The sequence below is a fragment of the Hylobates moloch genome, unplaced genomic scaffold (genome assembly GCF_009828535.3).
Source record: "Hylobates moloch isolate HMO894 unplaced genomic scaffold, HMol_V3 SCAFFOLD_3, whole genome shotgun sequence".
Classification (NCBI taxonomy): Eukaryota; Metazoa; Chordata; class Mammalia; order Primates; family Hylobatidae; genus Hylobates; species Hylobates moloch.
The window spans coordinates 67,431,751-67,454,004 of record NW_026652278.1 but is presented as its reverse complement, the minus strand read 5'-3'; the positions used below and the strand labels follow the sequence as shown (position 1 = coordinate 67,454,004).

At 40.4% G+C, this 22,254-nt stretch overlaps 1 protein-coding gene across 6 annotated transcripts in view; it reads left to right on the top strand.

The window, feature by feature from the left end:
• The window catches only part of ASCC1 (activating signal cointegrator 1 complex subunit 1), a 126,245-nt gene that overhangs the window by 56,976 nt on the left and 47,015 nt on the right, over window positions 1–22,254 (top strand). For all 6 annotated transcript variants that reach the window (XR_004245488.2, XM_032139518.2, XM_032139522.2 and 3 more), the window contains 2 exons: window positions 296–432; window positions 8,978–9,097. Coding sequence is in view for 5 of the 6 variants with exons in the window: in XM_032139518.2 (XP_031995409.1) it covers window positions 296–432; window positions 8,978–9,097 (257 nt within the window). In the remaining variant the exon portion in view is untranslated. The remainder of the gene's footprint in view (window positions 1–295; window positions 433–8,977; window positions 9,098–22,254) is intronic.

The following is a 22,254-nucleotide window of genomic DNA, read 5'->3' as shown; positions in this document are numbered from 1 at the left end:
TCCGTGTTTTTGGTGTCATATCTGAGAATCCATTGCCGAATTCCAGGTCATGATCTATTTTTGTTAATTTTTTTATATGGTAGGAGGTAGTAGTCTATCTTTATTCTTTTGCATGTGGGTATTCTATTGTTCCAGCATCATTTATTGAGGAGACTTTCTCTATTGAATGGTCTTGGCACCTTGTGGAAAATCACTTGGCTGTAGATGTGTGGGTTTATTTCTGGGGACTCAATTTTGTCCTTGCCATTTGCCTTTGTATGGGCTGAGTTTCTTGTTTTTCTCCCTTTGACAACAGGATCATGGGGTTGACAGCAGCATTTTCCAGAATCCTAAAAAGCTTCATCTAACTATTGGGATGTTGGTGCTTTTGAGTGAGGAAGAGATCCAGCAGACATGTGAGATGCTACAGCAGTGTAAAGAGGAATTCATTAAGTGAGTAATCCTCAGGGATGGGGTTGGGTGGTCTACCTGGGCTGGCTTCATTTTGGTATTACAGACTTGTTTTTGAACCAGAAAGTGTGTAACATGGGAAGGACTCATGTGATCTGATGGAGCCCACTCAGGTAGTCCAGGCTAACCTCTCATACCAGATTCCATAACCTTAATCACATCTACAAAAATGTCTTTGCCTTGTAAGATAGAATATAAATTCTAGAGAGTGGGACATCAACATCTTTGGGGGTCATTATTCTGTCTATTACAGTAACTCAAACATTATAACACGATTCTCTAGGAGAGTCTTCATTATATTTTAGAAACACTGACTTTCTTTTTTTTTTTTGAGATGGAGTCTCGCTCTGTCGCCCAGGCTGGAGTGCAAACATTATAACACGATTCTCTAGGGAAGTCTTCATTATATTTTAGAAATATTGACTTTTTTTCTTTCTTTCTTTTTTTTTTTTTTTTTGAGATGGAATCTTGCTCTGTCGCCCAGGCTGGAGTGCAGTGGCGCAATCTCGGCTCGCTGCAAGCTCTGCCTGCCGGGTTCTCGCCATTCTCCTGCCTCAGCCTCTGGAGTAGCTGGGACTACAGGTGCCCGCCACCATGCCCGGCTAATTTTTTGTATTTTTAGTAGAGATGGGGTTTCACCATTTTGGCCAGGATGGTCTTGATCTCCTGACGTTGTGATCTGCCCGCCTTGGCCTCCCAAAGTGCTGGGATTATAGGTGTGAGCAACCAAGCCTGGCCTCTTTTTTTTTTTTTTAAATACAAATAATTTTATTTGATTCAGTAAGAATTTTAAAAAATTAAAACGTTTTTTATGACTTTTTTTTTTTTTTTTTTCAGGGACGGGCTCTTACTCTGTTACCCAGGCTAGCTAGTCTCAAACTCCTGGTCTCAAGCAACTTTCCTGCTTCGGCCTTCAAAAGTGCTGGGATTACAGGCGTGAGCTGCCATGTCCAGCCAGTTCAGAAGGGATACCAGAAACAGTCTAAGTGATCTGTTTTGACTCAGGGAAAGCATTACTGTTCTGAGGGCAGAGTTGTTATTCTTTTTTTACTGTAAAATTTTAATTTACACATACATCTGACATAACAGCTTTATTTCGAAGAATCATATCTTCCCCATTTCCCTTTACTTTCTTCCTTTTACTTAAGATTGACAAAAGAGAGAAATGTGAAAGCCAATTCACTCAAATAGTTTTTTTTATTCCATTCTTGTAGGCAGGCCCCATGCTATTCTAACATGGCCTTATAGAAATGGTTTACCAGGTTCATTGGATAGAACAAGGTAAAAGGATCTAAAATTTTTCTCTAGTTATGTTGTATATGAAACTGTGTAGCCAAGCACGGTGGTAATCCCAGCACTTTGGGAGGCCGAGGCTGGCGGATCACGAGGTCAGGAGATCGAGATCATGCTGGCTAACACGGTGAAACCCCGTCTCTACTAAAAATGCAAAAAATTAGCCAGGTGTGGTGGTGGGCGCCTGTAGTCCCAGCTACTCAGGAGGCTGAGGCAAGAGAATGGCGTGAACCTGGGAGGCGGAGCTTGCAGTGAGCCGAGATTGCGCCACTGCACTCCAGCCTGGGCGACAGAGCGAGACTCCATCTCAAAAAAAAAAAAAAAGAAACTGTGTAATACAAACACTTTATGGGCCAGTTATCCTTTTCCACTAATTGTTTCAAAGACAAACTATTTTTCTTGAGCAAGATCATAAGCTGATAGGGTTTACAGTCTTCTATCCTTTCTGAATCTCAGAGAGCAAAGAACACTTCTTGTCATGTTCTTTGCTCAGTAATGGACATATCTGTTTTCTCTAGATCTTACCTGAAATTCAAAATAATTTGGTGTTTGTCATTAGATACTTTCCGTTTCCCTTATATAAAGCAAAACATTATGCTTTATTTTACAGAGCAGGGCAGTTTTACCTGGTTTAAGGATCAGTTCTGATACTTTAATGTATTCCCAGGTTACTTTTTGCTAAACTAAACTGAAAGCTGCTACATTTCCTTGGCTGCCATTGGGATAATCCTGCAAAGAAAAAATTTAAAGGTAGATGAAATATTTGTTTAGAGAAGTATTTGTTCTTTTTACCTTATGAAAATCAGGTCACAGGTTTTTAATCACTGAAGCTTTATCCTAAGCTATGCAAAGATTTAACTGAGTTCCTCCCTTTTATGTCTCTTGGTGCCTTTTGTGATTAAATGCCAAATCTGAGCCCTTTAAGCATGTCAGAGTTAGTGTGCCTAGGGAATAAAGAGCAGTCTTAATAGTTCCTCAGAATTTTTGACATGACAGTATGAAAACAGTAATTGTAGTTTTTCAAATTCAGCAAAGCTTTTGAAATAGGACAGAGTTACCCTGCCAAAAATCTGCAGTGCATGCAAAAATTTGTTTAAAGATGCTCTTTTTAAAAAGCTGGAAAGATGTGGAAGCAGCGAGTAAAATAAAGCAAGCCTCCCCAACTTCCTTCTCCTAATTTCCCCCGTCACATGCATTTGTTTAAAAAGTGCACAATTGATTTACCTCTGAGAAGAGATTACTTCTTAAAAAAAACAAAAAGGGTACTTCTATTAAAGCTCTGATAAGTAAATCAGTTAATTGGATCATCGAATTTTTTCTTGCTCTTTGACCTTAGTCTTTGTGCTTGGTATACTTAGAAAAAATGTCCATAAATAATGGCATTTCTAACCTGAACCTTTTATGGTGTAGTGGTCCCAAATTAAAATATGAAAGGAAAACACTGAAAAATGAACAGACCTGTACATAGTGTGCTGTAGTTTAATTTGATGGTTTTTAAAATTGGAGTGTTGAAATAAATGTGGCTATATTGAAATTTGATTTAAACTGTGGAGCTATATGGCTATATTAAAGAAATGGGTAGTTGAGTATTCATTTTAAATTTGGGGGTAGTTTTTTAATTTGAAGGATGCTATGAGACCAAAAACAGGAGTTTTGTTTCCATTTTTCGGTGAAAGGCTCTTGTAGCTCTATAGATTTTGAATGAATTATTCGGTGTTTAGTAAATTCGAAAGCTCCGGCTGTGTCCCTGGTGACTTTTCTTTGTGAGATGTAGGACACAGACCGTGCACTGGCTCTGAGTATGAGTATGGAGTCTGACAAATGTGCAGCTCTTCTTCAGTCCCAGCAGCACCCTCCTGTGCCTCAGTGTTCCCAGCAGGCCTGATGTCAAACCAAAGAAGTTTAAAGGGACTAGAAAGAGGAGAGAAAATACCCATGAATAAATGTTAATGCCTGATTATTGCCTCACGTGTCATCAGTTGGAAAGTAATTTGCTTACTGGTGTCCCAGATGTAATTGTTCGGCCACCAAGACAAAGAGTGTTTATCAGGCAAACCATCGGATTTCTATCCTGCTCTTTAATCTCCCTCTTGATAAATGTTAGGGGTAGGTTGAAAGAGTTTGTGTTTCTGCTCATAAAGCAGGCTTTGGACCCTGTTTCATTTTTCTAATTTTTTTTGTTCTTAGTACCCCATCTAATTCCAAGTATTTGAGGTAGTTAAGAGTGAGGACATGTATACAAAAGAAATGTTACAGTCAGAGATTTAGAAACCATAAGGATGGTATAGGGAGAAAATTCTACCTGAAAGTCAAGGTAAGATAATAATTGTACTTGAGCATTAAAGTTTGATACTATTTTCTGACACCAGTGTACTTGAACTAAATTACAAAAAGAAATACACCACTTAGTATAGTTCTTGTCTGATAAAAAGCAGTATGACTTTTTTTTTATGGTTTAAAAAATTTTCAGTTGTGGTAAAATACAACATAAAATTTGCCATCATAAACATTTTAAGTGCATAGTTCGATAGTGTTAAGTATACTCAGGTTTTGTGAAGCCAACCCCAGTATAACAGTTTTTTCAGGAGAGTAACCTTTTCTGGTTCTCAATCCATCAAAAGTTTATCATGTAAATCTTAATAAAGAATGCTGAATGATGATTGACAGTGTCTTTAACAGGAATTTTGCAGAAGATAAAAACATTGTTCATATGAGTCTTTCTTCCGTTGACCTTGGAAATTGCAGATATAACATTAAATATAACCCATTAAAAACATTTTAGTGGGAATCTAAGCCAATGGTGTGGTGATGCTTTCTGGTGATTTAACTATGCAGGGTGAGCTTTAAAAATGTTGGGGGATGTGTATTTAGTGTGAAATTTTTTTTTCAAACAAACTTTTTTGACTTCACTTTGATAGGATTCAGTGGCAATCTTTCAAATTGAATTCTTTGGCTAGTACTTGGAATGGCGATATATTGTGTATTGATTGAAGCTACATACCTCAGATGACAGTTCAGAGCTTGGCTTGTGATTTGAAACGTTTCCCTTCTTATTAGAGGTGGCTATAGGAAGACTTACTATGATCAGGGCTGTAATTTTTCTTAATTAGAAAAAGTATCTGGGCCGGGCGCAGTGGCTCATGCATGTAACCCAAGCACTTTGGGAGGCCAAGCTGGGAGGATTGCTTGAGCCCAGGAGTTTGAGACCACCCTGGGCAACATGGAAAGAAAAGTGTCTGCCTAAAATAGTTGAGTTACTAATTTCATACTGAGAAAAGTTTTGGTCTTATGCAATAATAAGGCCTTGAAATGTTAAGGGAATCTTTACTATTAGGATTCCTAGGCTACAAAGAGCATCCCCATGACCTGGGTTCAATGTCAAGACAACTTTTTCCTTTTTTTCCAGCTGTCTTTTGATTGATCCTAAAACCCTTTTTTTTTCTTTTTTTTTTTTTTTGAGGTGGAGTCTTATTCTGTCGCCCAGGCTGGAGTGCAGTGGCGAGATCGCTGCTCACTGCAAGCTCCGCCCCCTGGGTTCACGCCATTCTCCTGCCTCAGCCTCCTGAGTAGCTGGGACTACAGGTGCCCGCCACCACGCCCAGCTAATTTTTTGTATATTTAGTAGAGACGGGGTTTCACTGTGTTTCAGCATGTTAGTCAGGATGGTCTTGATCTCCTGACCTCGTGATCCACCCACCTTAGCCTCCCAAAGTGCTGGGATTACAGGCGTGAGCCACCGCACCTGGCCAAATCCTTTTTTTTTAAGGCAGTACCACATTTTTACTTAATGACAGTGTAGCATGTGTATTATGCTGTTCTTGCATTATTGCTATAAAGAAATACCAGAGACTGGGTAACTTACAAAGAAAAGAGGTTTAATTGGCTCACGGTTCTGCAGGCTTGCAAGAAGCATGCTCGGCTTCTGGGGAGGCCTCAGGATGCTACAATTATGGCAGAAGGTGAAGGGGATCAAGTACATCACATGGCAAAAGCAGGAACAAGCAACAGAGAGTGGCAGGGGAGGTGCCACACACTTTGAAACAAGTAGATTTTGTGTGAACTCAGAGTGAGAGCTCATTTATCACCAAGGGGATGGCCCAAGCCATTGACAAGAGATCTGTCCCCATGATCCCAACACCTCCCACTAGACCCCACCGCCAACATTAGGGATTACAATTCAACAGGAGACTTAGGCAGGGACAAATAGCCAAACTATTTAATATATCAGCCTGTGACCATATTCTTCTCAAAATTGTCCAGAACAGCTTCCCCCTTAAAACATCCATTTAATGTTTGCCAGAGATTTATTGAACACCCATTTTGTATAAGGCATGGTGTCAGATTTGGAGGATATAGATGTGGATAAGATGGAGAAAGTGCCCATAATCCTGGGGTTTGGAGAAGGCTGCGCAATGAGCTGATTTTTAATTGGTTTCAGCATGGCACAACAAGGCCTTTTTCTGGTTGCAGTACAAGTTTCTTTATTAAGGGGTCCAGGAAGAAAACAGGATGGTGGGGCTTTACTTAACACAAAGGTAATACATGTTAATTTTAGGAAAGCCAGTAATTACAGATACACAAAAATAAAATATCTTTTTGTAATCTTACCACTAAAAAATAATTACCATTAACATTTTGGATATGTATATGTATATTTTTCCTTTGAGGTGTAATTTACTTACAGTAAAAATGCACAGATCTTAGGTGTAGTTGATGAGCTTTGACCAATGTCTATACCTGTGCAACCTCACCCAAATCAAGATGTGGAACATTGCCATCACCCCGTGAGGGTCCCTCATGCCTTTTTCCAGTGAATTCACTTCTCCCAGAAGCAACCTCTGTTCTGATTTCTATTACATAGATTTGGTTGGTTTGTTTTTAAATGTCCTATAAATAGAATTATTCAGTATATACACTTTTGTGTTTGGTCTATTTTGGATATTTTTTAAAATTTTAACTTGTTAATGGATAATACATTTACATAGTTCAAAAATTTAAAATTGCAGAGGATACGCAGTGCAGTTTCTGTACCACTGAAATTCATTAACTACCTGCTTTCCTCTCTATAGGCAACCAGTGTACCACTTTCTCTGTATCCTTCCAGTGATTTTATAGATGTATACACAAATATATATAACATATTTTTTTCTTACCTCCATCTTTTGTACAAGTAGCATAGCATGCACATTGTTGTAGACCTTTTTTAAAACTTAGAAATGTAACTTATTGTATCAGTTTTATGTATCATTTTATATCAATTTTTAATCAGTTTTTTATATTGTTTTATATCAGTACCTGAAAGCTTCCTTAGTCACATGTATAGTTTATTTATTGCTCTTAGTATTATAGTTTATCTAATCAGTACCATGTTATTTGACTTTTAGTCTGTTGCCAATCTTTTGGTACTCGAAACAAAACTTTATGCCTCATTTAAAACCGTATGCATAGGCCAAGTGCAGTGGCTCACGCCTGTAATCCCAGCACTTTGGGAGGCCAAGGCAAGCAGATGGCTTCAGCCCAGGAGTTCGAGACCAGCCTGGACAACATGGCAAAACCCAGTCTCTAATAAAAATATAAAAATTAGCCAGACATGGTGGCACATGTTTATAATTCCAGCTACTTGGGAGGCTGAGGCACAAGAATCGCTTGAACCTGGGAGTTGGAGGTTGCAATGAGCCAAGATCACGCCACTGCACTCCAGCCTGGGTGACAGTGTGGCCCTGTCTCAAAAAAAAAAAAATAGAACCTGTGCATAAATTATTTCTCATAAATATGAGTATATTCTTATTGCATCATGCTAAGAGGCACATATTGTCTGGTTGTTTCTTTTACTGCTAATATTCAGCTTGGTCAGTGGGTTCAGGTGTGGTCATCATGACCATTATTTATAGAGTTCCTCTTTAGAGAGGTCACTTTATATTTCCCCCAGCCTTTTGCCCAAGTTTTAGCAGCCATTGGTGATCACTGTCAAGATCTATTACTTTATCAGGGGTTGCAAGATTCTAATTTCGTTGTTCCTTCTGCATTTATTAGTTTTGGAGTTCTTCTGTAAAGGAGAACTTTGCTTTATCAACAGTTACACAAGTTGATGTGTAACTGAATTCAAAATTGTTTCCTTAGGATGGGCTCCTGGAAATGGAATTGCTTGGGGAAAGGGTTTTTATTGATGAAGGCTTCTCATAAATATTGACAGATTGCTTGTAAAGATGTGATATCAGGCTGAGTGCAGTGACTCATGCCTGTAATCCCAGCACTTTGGGAGGCCAGGGTGGGAGGATCACCTGAGGTCTGGAGTTCAAGACCACTCTAGCCAATATAGTTAAACCCCATCTCTACTAAAAATACAAAAATTAGCTTGGCGTGGTGGCGGGCGCCTGTAGTCCCAGCTACTCAGGAGGCTGAGACAGGAGAATCACTTGAATCTAGGAGGCGGAGGTTGCAATCCGAGATCGTGCCATTGCACTCTAGCCTGGGCGACTAGCAAAACTGTCTCCAAAAAAAAAAGGCCGGGCGTGGTGGCTCACACTTGTAATCCCAGCACCTTTGGGAGACTGAGGCGGGCAGATCACGAGGTTAGGAGATCGAGACCATCCTGGCTAACGTGGTGAAACCCTGTCTCTACTAAAAATACAAAAAAATTAGCCGGGCGTGGTGGCGGGCGCCTGTAGTCCCAGCTACTTGGGAGGCTGAGGCAGGAGAATGGCGTGCACCTGGGAGGTGGAGGTTGCAGTGAGCCGAGATCGCGCCACTGCACTCCAACCTGGGCAACAGAGCAAAACTCTGTCTCAAAACAAAACAAACAAACAAAAAAGTAAATAAAGATGTGATATCAATTTACACCTCCACCTTTGTTATATGAGTGAAATGCTGTTTGTAACTTGTAGAAATAGTAGAGATGGGCGCCTGAGAGATGAGCCAACATAGTAAATGTCTTTATGGATCAGAACTGTTATCACTTGACTTTCTCTATGAGACAGTGCTAATAAACTGATACTGGGATAAATATAATGTGACATTAGAAATACTTTCCAGTGTTTTCCAATTTGTGTGCATTGAAAATTTATTAATTTTGAAATTAGAAGGGCAATTAGATGTTAGGAAAAAACACAACTCCTGTTTTTGTGCACATGTAAGTAACATACATATTTGACTATGTATATTAACCATGTTTCAAAATATAATAGCCCTCTTAGCTTAAACAGTTATAGATATCTTAATGCTTTTTCCTTTGCAGTGACATTTCTGGGGGTAAACCCCTAGAAGTGGAGATGGCAGGGATAGAATACATGAATGATGATCCTGGCATGGTGGATGTTCTTTATGCCAAAGTCCATATGAAAGATGGCTCCAACAGGTATGTTTCTGGAATGCTTCTTTGTTTCAATCAAGAGGTACCTAAAAGCATCCTCAAAAGTTTGATTCATTTTGATTCCTTTTCTTTGAGTTCTTATTGTAAAGAACATGTTAATTATTTCTCTTTCTTTTTTTTTTTTTAATAGTAAGTTAATCTCTTGAAAGAGGAATTTGTTGTAGGAAAAAGTATCAGACTTTAAGTCTGACTTTTAGGATGGGGGTCTTACAATGCCCAGGCTGATCTCAGTGTCCTGGGCTCCAGGGATCCCTCTGCTTCAGCCTTCCAAGTAGCTGGGACTATAGGCACACACCCTGCACCAGGCTAATCTGGTAGCTACTGAGTTATTTGGATAACGGGTGTTGATAGTAACAATCTAGTCTTTGTGGAACTCAGTGGTTCCTTTGTGTTTTCCAGGATAAGAGGCAGGAAGGATGGCATTTTAGAATATGAGTTTCAAACGTGATGTAATGCAGTTGTAGTGGATGCCAGGACAAAATGGGGATGAAAACTTTACCAACTTCATAGGGTTATTAATCTTAATTTTGGCTGGGCGTGGTGGCTCACGCCCGTAGTCCTAGCACTTTCGGGGGCTGAGGTGGGTGGATGGCATGAGCCCAGGAGTTCAAGACTGGCCCGGGCAACAGAGTGAAAGAAACTCTTATCTATAAAAAAAAAAAAAAAAAAAACCCCAAAATAGCCAGCCATGATGGTGTGCGCCTGTAGTTTCAGCTGCTCAGGAGGCTGAGGTGAGAGGATCACGTGAGCCTGAGGAGGTCAAGGCTACAGTGAGCCGTGATCACACCACTGCACTCCAGCCTGGGCGACAGAGCAAGACCCAGTATAGAGCAAAACTCTTTTAGCAAAAAAATTATAAAAAAAAAAAAAAAATTAAAAAGATTAAATTACTTAAAATGCTTAAAATAGTGCTTGGCACAGACTTACATTATCAAAACATCAAAAAATGTTTACTTTTTTTTTTTTATTATACTTTAAGTTCTAGGGTACATGTGCACAATGTTCAGGTTTGTTACATATGTATACATGTGCCGTGTTGGTTTGCTGCACCCATTAACTCGTCATTTACATTAGGTATTTCTCCTAATGCTATCCCTCCACCAGCCCCCCACCCCACAACAGGCCCCGGTGTGTGATGTTCCCCACCCTGTGTCCAAGTGATTTCATTGTTCAATTCCCACCTGTGAGTGAGAACATGTGGTGTTTGGTTTTCTGTCCTTGCATATAGTTTGCTCAGAATGATGGTTTCCAGCTTCATCCATGTCCCTACAAAGGACATGAACTCATCATTTTTTATGGCCGCATAGTATTCCGTGGTGTATATGTGCCACATTTTCTTAATCCAGTCTATCACTGATGGACATTTGGGTTGGTTCCAAGTCTTTGCTATTGTGAATAGTGCTGCAATAAACATACGTGTGCATATGTCTTTATAGTAGTATGATTTATAATCCTTTTGGTATATACCCAGTAATGGGATTGCTGGGTCAAATGGTATTTCTAGTTCTAGATCCTTGAGGAATCACCACACTGTCTTCCACAATGGTTGAACTAGTTTACAGGCCCACCAACAGTGTAAAAGTGTTCATATTTCTCCACATCCTCTCCAGCACCTGTTGTTTCCTGACTTTTTAATGATCACCATTCTAACTGGTGTGAGATGGTATCTCATTGTGGTTTTGATTTGCATTTCTCTGATGGCCAGTGATGATGAGCATTTTTTCATGCGTCTGTTGGCTGCATAAATATCTTCTTTTGAAAAGTGTTCATATCCTTTGCCCACTTTTTGATGGGGTTGTTTGATTTTTTCTTGTAAATTTGTTTAAGTTCTTTGAAGATTCTGGATGTTAGCCCTTTGTCAGATGGGTAGATTGCAAAAATTTTCTCCTATTCTGTAGGTTGCAAATGTTTACTCTTTTTAATTTTTTGTTATTACCACACCTACATCCCTCCTAGCGGTTCTCAGTCTGCAGTTGAGGCGATTTCTAAGGCTGGCCTTGGCATTCAGAGCCATTTCCAATGTTAACGTCATTTATTAGTTGAATCAAAGCTTTTGGTGAACAGAGAAGCCCCACATGCACTGGAAATTTGTTTTTGTGTGGTCTTTTTATTTAGGGCAGGGTAGAAGAAGGTTCACACTGAGCCAGAAACCTTCTAGAGAAAATCTAATTCTCTAGGCAGGCTCCCACATTTAGTTGCTTTCCTGCAGGATTTCTTGTAAGGTTTCTGTTATCTTAATTTGAATTGATAATCTCAGTGGTGTCTTATCTCATTTCATTTGGAAGCAAGTTTTGGGGAGAAGGGAGGAAAAATGGTATAGAATGGCATAGGAGCTATTTTGGTGTGTGTTCTGTGCCAGATTTTTCTTTTTTTTTGAGATGGAGTTTCGCTTTTGTAGCCTGGGCTGGAGTGCAATGGCGTGATCTCACCTCACTGCCACATCTGCCTCCCGGGTTCAAGCAATTCTCCTGTCTCAGCCTCTCGAGTAGCTGGGACTACAGGCGCCCACCACCGTGCCCGGCTAATTTTTATATTTTTAGTAGAGACGGGTTTCACCATATTGGTCAGGCTGGTCTCGAATCCCTAACCTCAGGTGATCCACCTGCCTTGGCCTCCCAAAGTGCTGGGATTACAGGCATGAGCCACTGTGTCTGGCCGCCAGATTTTTCTTTTCCTCAATACCCGGTGTGTGCCTAAACAGCATACTAATGACCTACTTTAAAAACCAGGAGCACATTGTTACTTTATAGATCACATACTAGGATATCCCAGAACATTTACGCCAGGTTGAAATTTGATATCTGGATCATTTACTTTGTGTTCTAACTATCCATATGCCTTCACAGTATTATAGAACTACAATGTACTATGTATAGGGTAGATTATTTTTCAACTTTGTGAACAGAAACAATGAATCATCTAAGATGGCAGTTCTGAAACTTTTTGGTCTCAAATGGTCTCATAATTCTTAAAAATTATTGAGAACCTCAAAGAGTTTTTGTTTTACGTGAGTTGTATCTGTCAATATTTACCTGAGTAGAAATTAAAACTGAGAAATTTATTTGTTTATTCATTAAAAAATAACACAACTTAACACTTTTTTTTTTTTTTTTTTGAGATGGAATCTCGCTCTGTCACCCAGGCTGGAGTGCAGTGGCGTGATCTAGGTTCACTGCAAGTTCCGCCTCCCGCGTTTACTTATGCCATTCTCCTGCCTCAGCCTCTGGAGTAGCTGGGACTACAGGCGCCCGCCACCATGCCTGGCTAATTTTTTGTATTTTTAGCAGAGACGGAGTTTCACCATGTTAGCCAGGATGGTCTCGATCTTCTGACCTCTTGATCCGTCCACCTCAGCCTCCCAAAGTGCTGGGTTTACACATGTGAGCCACCGTGCCTGGCCACACACTTTTTTTTTTTTTTTTTTAACTGAAATGTAACTCTTATTTTCCAACCCCCAAATTTAGTGAGAAGATAGGCATGATTTTACATATTTGTGAATCTCTTTAATAGAAGACAAATGGTGTCTCATACCTGCTTCTGCATTCAGTCTATTGTGATATGTTGTTTTAATTGAAGTATATGAGAAAATCCAGCCTCACAGATACAGATATGTAGTTAGAAAAATGGGGATACATTAATGGTCTTTTCAGATAAATGTGGATATTTCATACTGCTCTAAATTTGACAAGTCATAGATTTTTTTTTTAAAGATTAGTTGCAATGTGGAATCTGAACCTGTATTAGTGAACATTCATACTCTCTTACATTAAAATCCATTGGTCTGTTACACATTTTGACTGGATCTTTAACCCGTGCACAGTTTTCTAACATCGGTTATGTAGAAAATATGGTTCACTGAGTTATGCAGATTTCTCAAATGTTGACACATTTTATTTTGCAGTATTTAAAATATGTTAATATCACTACCAATTTCATCAAAATTTTTAAGCATTGGGAAGCTGTCAGACTCATGGCAGATACACATTTTCCAAAATTCTAATTTTTACTTGAAAGCTCAAATTTTAATATTGGCACCAAATACTGACAGTTATTTTCCTTGATTTTCTCTTTTGAGAAAATGTCTGCCAAATAGTTAGGCCTGAATAACCATAATTTGTCTGTGGTTCTTTTAAGTAAAAATGGTGTTCCATGGATCAAGACTAGTTCAGCTCACAATTCAGACAGCTCACAAGTACGCTTTTCCAGACAGCCATCTACTTAGGTATATGGACCAAGTACTTTATTCGTTTTTTTTTTTAAATTTTCTTTTACTTTTTGTATTTCTTTTTCTAAAAGGAACACAGCTTGAACAGGTGCTTTATGCATAATGCCAGTTTCATCGCACAGGATATTAAAAGGTGTGCACTCAAGGGCTGAGATTTAATAAAATTTATCATTTTTACTGCTTTATCAAGATTAAATGAAACTTAAAAAAAAACCCATAAATATATAGTGAAGAATATACTGCTACTAGCACAGTTTGATGCCATTACTGTAATTCATGCTAGGGTGCCAGCAGCTTTACCTACCATTGCTTTTGCACCATTAGTGCAAATGTCATCCCTGTTAAAAAGATAAATAATGTTATAGAAATATTATAAAAATAGTTTTGACCTATGGACTCCCTAAAAGAGTTTCAGAGACCTCCAGAGACCCACAGACCACACTGTAAGAACCACTGGTCTAAGTAATATTTTATCTCTAACATTTTAGATTAAAGTTTCCAGGGAATTTAACTAACTTTGGTTAGCACTTACTCTTACCTGGCACGGTGCTTAGATCGTATTATTTCCACTTAGTCTTCGTAACATCTATGAAGATAAATACTGTTTTTATGCCCATTTTATAGATCAGGGAAGTTCAGAGAGCTTAAGTAATTTGGGTAAGGAACATATAGATAGCAAAGCTGTGCCCTGAACTAAGAAAGTTTTCAGTGTGTATATGCTAAGTTGAGTAGGATAGACTATGTTCCAATTCTTTTTTTTTTTTTTGAGATGGAGTCTTGCTCTGTCGCCCAGGCTGGAGTGCAGTGGCGCAATCTCGGCTCACTGCAAGCTCCGCCTCCCGGGTTCACGCCATTCTCCTGCCTCAGCCTCTCCGAATAGCTGGGACTACAGGTGCCCGCCACCATGCCCGGCTAATTTTTTTTTGTATTTTTAGTAGAGACGGGGTTTCACTGTGGGCTCGATCTCCTGACCTCGTGATCCGCCCGCCTCGGCCTCCCAAAGTGCTGGGATTACAAGCGTGAGCCACCGCACCCGGCGACTATGTTCCAATTCTGAGAGTGGAAAATTTAACTTAAAATTTATTATTTTAGGCCAGCCGCAGTGGCTCATGCCTGTAATCCCAGCACTTTGGGAGGGCAAAGTGGGTGGATCACCTGAGGTCAGGAGTTTGAGATCAGCCTGGCCAACATGGCGAAACCCCATCTCTACTAAAAATATTAAAATTAGCTGGGCGTGGTGGCTCATGCCTGTAACGCAGCTGCCGGGGAGGCTGAGGCAAGAGAATCACTTGAACCCTGGAGGCAGAGGTTGCAGTGAGCCAAGATCGTGACACAGCACTCTAGCCTGGGCAACAGATCGAAATTCCAAAAAAAAAAAAAAAAAAAAAAAAAAGGTGTTGTGAAATATCCACTGAATCCACTAGTGCAATCAACCAAGAACATTTTTGGATAATTCTCACCTCTTGTGCTGCTCTAGTTTCTCTTTTCTATTGTCTGTTCCTCTTCCCGAGAATAGCCACTTTTGTATTATTTCAAAAAGATTTGTAAATTCCCCTTCCAAAATCTAGGATGTCTAAGGGACTTATTCACTTATTTAATTTCATTAAAAAACTATCTGAATGCCTCCTTTGCGCAAGATACTTTGCAAGACAGTGCAAGTGGATTCAGAAGCTAGTAACACATGGCCCTGTTTTTAAGGACCATTTAATCTTTTTCTTTATGTGAAAAGACAGCTCAATATAAGAACTGTGTGTAATAAAATACATGTAATAAAGATACAAGCACCTAACTTTTTTTGGTATGCTTTCATATATAGTATTTTAAATCAAAGATTCCCTTAAATGATTGAATGTGAAATGCCTGACCTGGCCGGGTGCGGTGGCTCACGCTTGTAATCCCAGCACTTTGGGAGGCCGAGGCGGGCGGATCACGAGGTCAGGAGATCGAGACCACAGTGAAACCCTGTCTCTACTAAAAATACAAAAAATTAGCCGGGCGTGGTGGCGGGCGCCTGTAGTCCCAGCTACTCGGAGAGGCTGAGGCAGGAGAATGGCGTGAACCCGGGAGGCGGAGCTTGCAGTGAGCCGAGACTGCGCCACTGCACTCCAGCCTGGGCGACAGAGTGAGACTCCGTCTCAAAAAAAAAAAAAAAAAAAAAAAAGAAATGCCTGACCTTTAAAAGGATGTAACCACTTAGATCAGATTTGTTCTCTGGAAACAGAGAGCTGGGACAATGGAATTACACTTACTAATGCATCCTCAGTTTGGTTTGGTAAAGTGTGATTGGTAAGAAATTTAAGGAAGCTTTTACATTAGCTAGTAGTCAGCTGTTAGGACTTATACACTGAATACTGTGGCTATTCTGTTTTGTCTGTTACTCTCTAAACCCCCCCACCCTTGTCCCTCTCAAAAAAAATGGTTTCTCCCATTTTACTGAGAACGTGAAGCCACTGCCTTAACTTCTTCCTTTTCCCATCACAGTTCAGCTATTTTCATCTCCCCCACTCAACTCAATTTCCTTGTTTTTCTGAAAACGTTCACTCTGATGAGACTAATCCCTTTACTTATTCTCGTGACCCCATTTTGTCTTATCTCCTCAAAGACCTGACACCCTCAGTTATTCTGCTCTGCAGGGCCTTTCTAGTCCCCTTTCCCCAGGCATTCTTTGAATGCCTAGGATATGCAGGGCAGTAGACCATAGCGCTTCCGTCATCCACAAGAGGCAGATGGCAGCCATTAAGATCCACTAGGATGAGGTTGTGATTGAGATGCCAGGCTGTGATTGAGATGCTGGGAAGGGCAGGACAACTCTGCCCATGGATGGGCAAATCTCCTAAAGGAAGGCTTCACGGAAGAGGTTTCTTTGCTGAATGAAGAGTTTGCAGGCTAAAGGAGTACCTTTTTAGGAAATGGGAATAAATAGCAAATGCAGTCACAGAGGCACGAATTATTTTCCAATAGAATGTGTGAGATGGGAATGGGGTAAGGTGGGAGATAAGGCTGCAGAACAGGCAGGGTTTAGATCTAGAAGTGCTGTTATGTGCCAGTTAAAGGAAGTTTTTTTCCATTTGGTCACTTGTTGATTCAACAAAACTTTATTAAAAGCCTACTGTATCCCAGGTACTGTGTTAGAGTCTGAGTATAGAGTAGTGAATAAAGCCGGACACAGCCATTGCTCCAGTGTAGTTTACAGACAAGTGGGGAAAACAGACATTAACAAATACCACATGAATATATTAATGTAATTGCAAAGTGGGATAAAGACTGAGCAAGGGAAAAACGATGCTCTGTGACAGAGGGAAACTATTATGGCAATTTAGGGAAGAGATTTAATAACACCATTTTTACTGCTTTATCAAGATTAAATGAAACTTAAAAAGCCTCAAGGAAAGCTTCTCTAAGGAATTGATGTTAAACTGAGATCTAAAGGGGTTGGAGTTTGCAGGCTAAGAGTGGTGGGAAGGTTCTTTCCAGCTTTTAGGCAAACAGAAGAGCAGAGCAAAAGCCCCATGGCAAGAAAAAGCCTGGCAAACTCCAGATAGAGATGGGGCATGAGGAATAGGAGAGTGATACAGATGGTGACCTGAAGAAATTAGAGGGGTGCTTGGATTAAGATAGAAGCAGTAGATAAGAGGAAAAAGATTAAATACAAACAGAATACATAAAAAGAAATCCACATCAAGATAGATCATAATGGAACTACAGATCATTAAAGACAAAGAGAAGATCTTAAAAGAAGCCACCTACACCTCTGTAGGTGACAATTATGACGACAGCAGACTTCTCAATAAGAATAACGAGCCAAAAACAGCAGAATAATATTTTCTGAACGTTAAAACAACTAGCAACCTGGAATTGTGTACTCAGGAAAAAATAAAATATTTAAACAACAAAGGTGTGAAATAAAGACTTTCAGAGATGAACAAAAACTGAGAATTTACCACTGTGAGATAACCACAGTGAAGGAACTTCTAAAGGGTATATTTCAGGAAAAGGAAAATGAATCCAGAAAGTCTGAGATATAAGGAGGCTAATATGAGATGCAGAAAGCAATGGTGGATAAATAAAATAGTCTGTATAAAATAATGATTTTATATTTAAGGGGGTGTTTAAAAACGATAGAACTAAAATATCAACTAACAGCATGTAAATCAGGACTAAGGGGAATTCTAGAATTGAAGTATTCTAGAGCATTTTTTTTTTTAAATTTCAGGGGAGAGGCAGGATATTAAGATATTAATTAACTTTAGACCTTGAAAAGCTAAATGTACATAGTAAAAATTTAAAAATAAGTCTAAAAATAGTGTAAATTCCAAACAAGTAGAGACAGAAAAAAGGGGACAAACACAAATTCAATCCAAGAAGGGACAAGAAGCATAGGAAAAAGTGGAATGAGAAGAAATTAAGAAGTAAGGTGGTGGGAAGAAATCCAGACATATAATAATTACAATATATGTTAATGGAATAAACTCACTAGTTAAGAAAATGTAAGATTAGATATAGCCAAAATTAAGTTATATGCTTTTAAAAAGTGACGTGTCTACATAAGGTTGAAATAGTACAGAGGAAAAAAATATATGAGGCAAACACCAAAAGAAAGTTGGCATAACAGAATTAGTATCAAACATGACAAACTTAAAGAAAAAATGCTGGCCGGGCGCGGTGGCTCACGCTTGTAATCCCAGCACTTTGGGAGGCCGAGGCGGGCGGATCACGAGGTCAGGAGATCGAGACCACGGTGAAACCCCGTCTCTATTAAAAATACAAAAAATTAGCCGGGCGTGGTGGCGGGTGCCTGTAGTCCCAGCTACTCGGAGAGGCTGAGGCAGGAGAATGGCGTGAACCCGGGAGGCGGAGCTTGCAGTGAGCCGAGATTGTGCCACTGCACTCCAGCCTGGGCGACAGAGCAAGACTCCGTCTCAAAAAAAAAAAAAAAGAAAAAATGCTGCTGGGCGTGGTGGCTCACACCTGTAATCCCAGCACTTTGGGAGGCCGAGGAGGGTGGATCATGAGGTCAGGACTTCAAGACCAGCCTGGCCAAGATGGTGAAACCCCGTCTCTACTAAAAATACAAAAATTAGCTGGGCATGGTGGCGGGTACCCGCAATCCCAGCTACTTGGGAGGGTGAGGCAGGTAGTTGCTTGAACCTAGGAGGTGGAGGTTGCAGTGAGCCAAGATCACGTGTGGGCAACAGAGTGAGACTGTTTAAAAAAAAAAAAAAGAAAAGCTGGGCACGGTGGCTCACGCTTGTAATCTCAGCACTTTGGGAGGCTGAGGCAGCGGATCATGAGGTCAGGAGATCGAGACCATCCTGGCGAACACAGTGAAACCCCATCTCTACTAAAAACATAAAAAATTAGCCGGGCGTGGTGGCGGGCACCTGTAGTCCCAGCTACTCGGGAGGCTGAGGCAGGAGAATGGCGTGAACCCGGAAGGCAGAGCTTGCAGTGAGCCGAGATGGCACCACTGCACTCCAGCCTGGGTGACAGAGTCTGACTCTGTCTCCCAAAAAAAAAAAAAAAAAAAAAAAAAAGAAAAGATGCATTATTCGCAATAGAGAAGGCTATTATATATTATAAAGGGTTCATTTTACCAGGAAGATATAACAGTTCTAAACTTGTGTGAGCCTAATAGAACAGCCTCAAGGTAGATTAAGTGAAATTTGTATAGTTAATTTTTTATTAGGGAAAAACTGAGAAATCCTGCATCATAGGAGGAGATTGCAACCTGTTTCTCAATTATTGGTAGATCAAGCAGATATGAAGTCAGTAAAGATACAGAATATTTTAACCATGAACAAGTTTCATCTAATAGTCATCTCTGGAATTATATGCCCAATAATTAGAGAATTCATATTCTTTTCAGGCACATGGAACAGTAGAAAAAAATTGATTACATACTAGATGATAAAGTAAAGCTTAATACATTTTAATGAGTTGGTATCTTACATATTATACTTTCTCACCAGAGATAAAACCAAGTTACCTACAGTTATGAAGTTACTAGGAAATAATAAGGGAGTTTGAGGCGTGGTGGCATGCATCTGTAATCCTAGCTACTTGAGAGGCTGAGACTGGAGGGTTGCTTGAGCCTAGGGGTTTGAGGCCAGTCTGAGCAACAGCGAGACCCTGTCTCTTAAAAAAAAAAAAAAAAGGAAGAGCGAGTTTAGTAAGGTGATTGACTATAAAATCAGTATAATAAAATCCTTTGGTTTTCTGTATACCAGCAGCAAACAGAAAGCAGCATCATTTAAAGCAAAACACATTTATAGTAGTAACAAAAATTATAAGGAAATTAGGAATAGCTATGACAAAACACATTTAATACCTTTTTTTCTTTTTTCTGAGACGGAGTCTCGCTCTGTCACCCAGGCTAGAGTGCAGTGGTGCCATCTCTGCTCACTGCAAGCTCCACCTCCTGGGTTCACACCATTCTCCTGCCTTGGCCTCTCGAGTAGCTGGGACTACAGGTGCCCACCGACACGCCCGGCTAATTTTTTGTATTTTTAGTAGAGATGGGGTTTCACCATTATTAGCCAGGTTGGTCTCAATCTCCTGACCTCGTGATCCACCTGCCTCAGCCCTCCCAAAGTGCTGAGATTACAGGCGTGAGTTACCGTGCCTGGCCCATTTAATACCTTTTTGCAGGAAATTATAAATAAATTGAGAGACTCTATAAATTGTGTGCAATTGTATACTACATGTGTAATGGAAACGAAGTATCAGGAATGGGAAGGGGAGGTATTTAAAAGCCATTACTGTAGTCCAGCTGAGAAGCAAAGAAGGCCTGAACTAGAGCAGTAGCAACGAGAATTGCATGGATGCAAGAATAATGAAATCTGGCCGGGTGCAGTGCCTTGCACCTGTAATCCCAGCACTTTGGGAGGCCGAGGCGGGCAGATCACCAGAGGTCAGGAGTTCAAGACCAGCCTGGCCAACGTGGTAAAACCCCATCTCTACAAAAAATACAAAAATTAGCCGGGCATGGTGGCATATGCCTGTAATCCCAGCTCCTCCGGAGGCTGTAGCAGGAGAATTGTCTGAGCCTGGGAGGTGGAGGTTGCAGTGAGCTGAGATCTCACCACTGCACTCAAGCCTGGGCAACAGAGGAAGACTCCCGTCTCACCAAAAAAAAAAAAAAAAAAAAGTGAAATCTGCTGGATTTGGTAATTTTCTCAAAGTAGTGGGTAAGAATAAGATGAATATGAACTCTCATGACTAAACTGATTCATCTCAGGAATGCAAAGATGAATTAGGAACAGAAAATCTAATAATATCCTACTAAATGGGTCAAATTAAAAAATAATATCTAAGTGCATGGCTAAAAGACTTGATAAAATTAGATATTTTTAAAAGAAATTTTCAAAAAATAAAAATAGATATTGAGTAATATATCTATTTTAAATCAACAATCATACTGAATAGTAATATACTAGGCTTATTCCCATTACAATCAGAAAACAGGGTTGCCTACTTTTATCATTAATATTAAACACATTATTCTGAAAGTTTTGGCTAATACTCTAGCTACAGAGACAATTGAAAAAAGTACATAGGTGTTGTGTGGGAAATTTTTTTTTTATTATTAATTTTTTTTGCACACAAAACAAACATTTTCTAAAAATACATACAAACAAAAAGATGCGTATCAAACATATTAGGAAGGTTGCACATGGGAAGACAGGGAATAGAAATGGGGAGTGGGCATTAAAGAAAATAAATGAGAGAGGGACTTTATATGGATCAGTGATAATAACTCAATCCTCTATTTGACAAAGAAGAAGGAGAAGGAAGAGGAAGAAAAAGAAAGTGGGATAAAGGATCAGAAAGGGAGGAAAATAGAAAAAGTTAGAATATGACTCCAGGGTAGACCTGTTTTGTTGTCACTGGGTTGGTTGGTTGGTCTGTTGTATTTTTCATATGTTTCGCCATGTTGGCCAGACTGGTCTCGAACTCCTAGCCTGAAGTGATCAACCCGCCTCGGCCTCCCAGAGTGCTGGGACTACAGGCGTGAGCCACCACGTCCAGCCCCCATATTGCTTCTGGCCTCCGTGGTAGACCTCCCAGACGGGGCGGTTGGGCAGAGGCGCTCCCCACATCCCAGACGGGGCGGCCGGACAGAGGCGCTCCTCACTTCCCAGACGGGGCGGCCGGGCAGAGGGGCGGCCGAGCAGAGACGCTCCCCACCTCCCAGACGGGGTGGCGGCCGGGCAGGGGCTGCAATCCCAGCACCCTGGGAGGCCAAGGCAGGCTGCTGGGAGGCAGAGGCTGCAGCGAGCCAAGACCATGCCACCGCACTCCAGCCCGGGCAACACCGAGCACCGAGTGAGCGAGACTCCGTCTGCAGTCCCAGCACCTCGGGAGGCCGAGGCGGGCAGAGCACTCGGGGTCAGGAGCTGGAGACCAGCCTGGCCAACATGGCGAAACCGCGCCTCCAGCCAAAGGAGAAAAAGCAGGCAGCGGTGGTGGCGCGCGACGGCAATCCCAGGCAGGGGGCGGGGCAGCAGCGAGCCGACTAGATTGCAGCCTGGGCCACAGAGGGAAGGAAAGAAAGAAAGAGAGAGAGAGAGAAAGAAGGAAGGATGGAAAATTTTTTTAAAAAGACCAAATGGTCATTATTTGCAAATAAATAGCATTCTACTAAAAACAGTTGTAAAAGCTTTAACATTGATAAGAGATCAGTAAAAGTGCTAACAAGTAGTTAGACAAAAGATAAATATCCAAAAATAAATAGTTTAGTACCTACAAAGTACCAGGCATTGTACCAGATACCATAAGGGAAACAAAAATGGGTACAATGGCCCTTATCTTAGGGAGCTTAAATCTATTCAGTAATTCATCTGTTAAAGGAAGGCTAATTTTAAAAGTAGAAGAAAACTAGGTAGATGTTTGATAAGAGACATGAGAAGGTCATTGC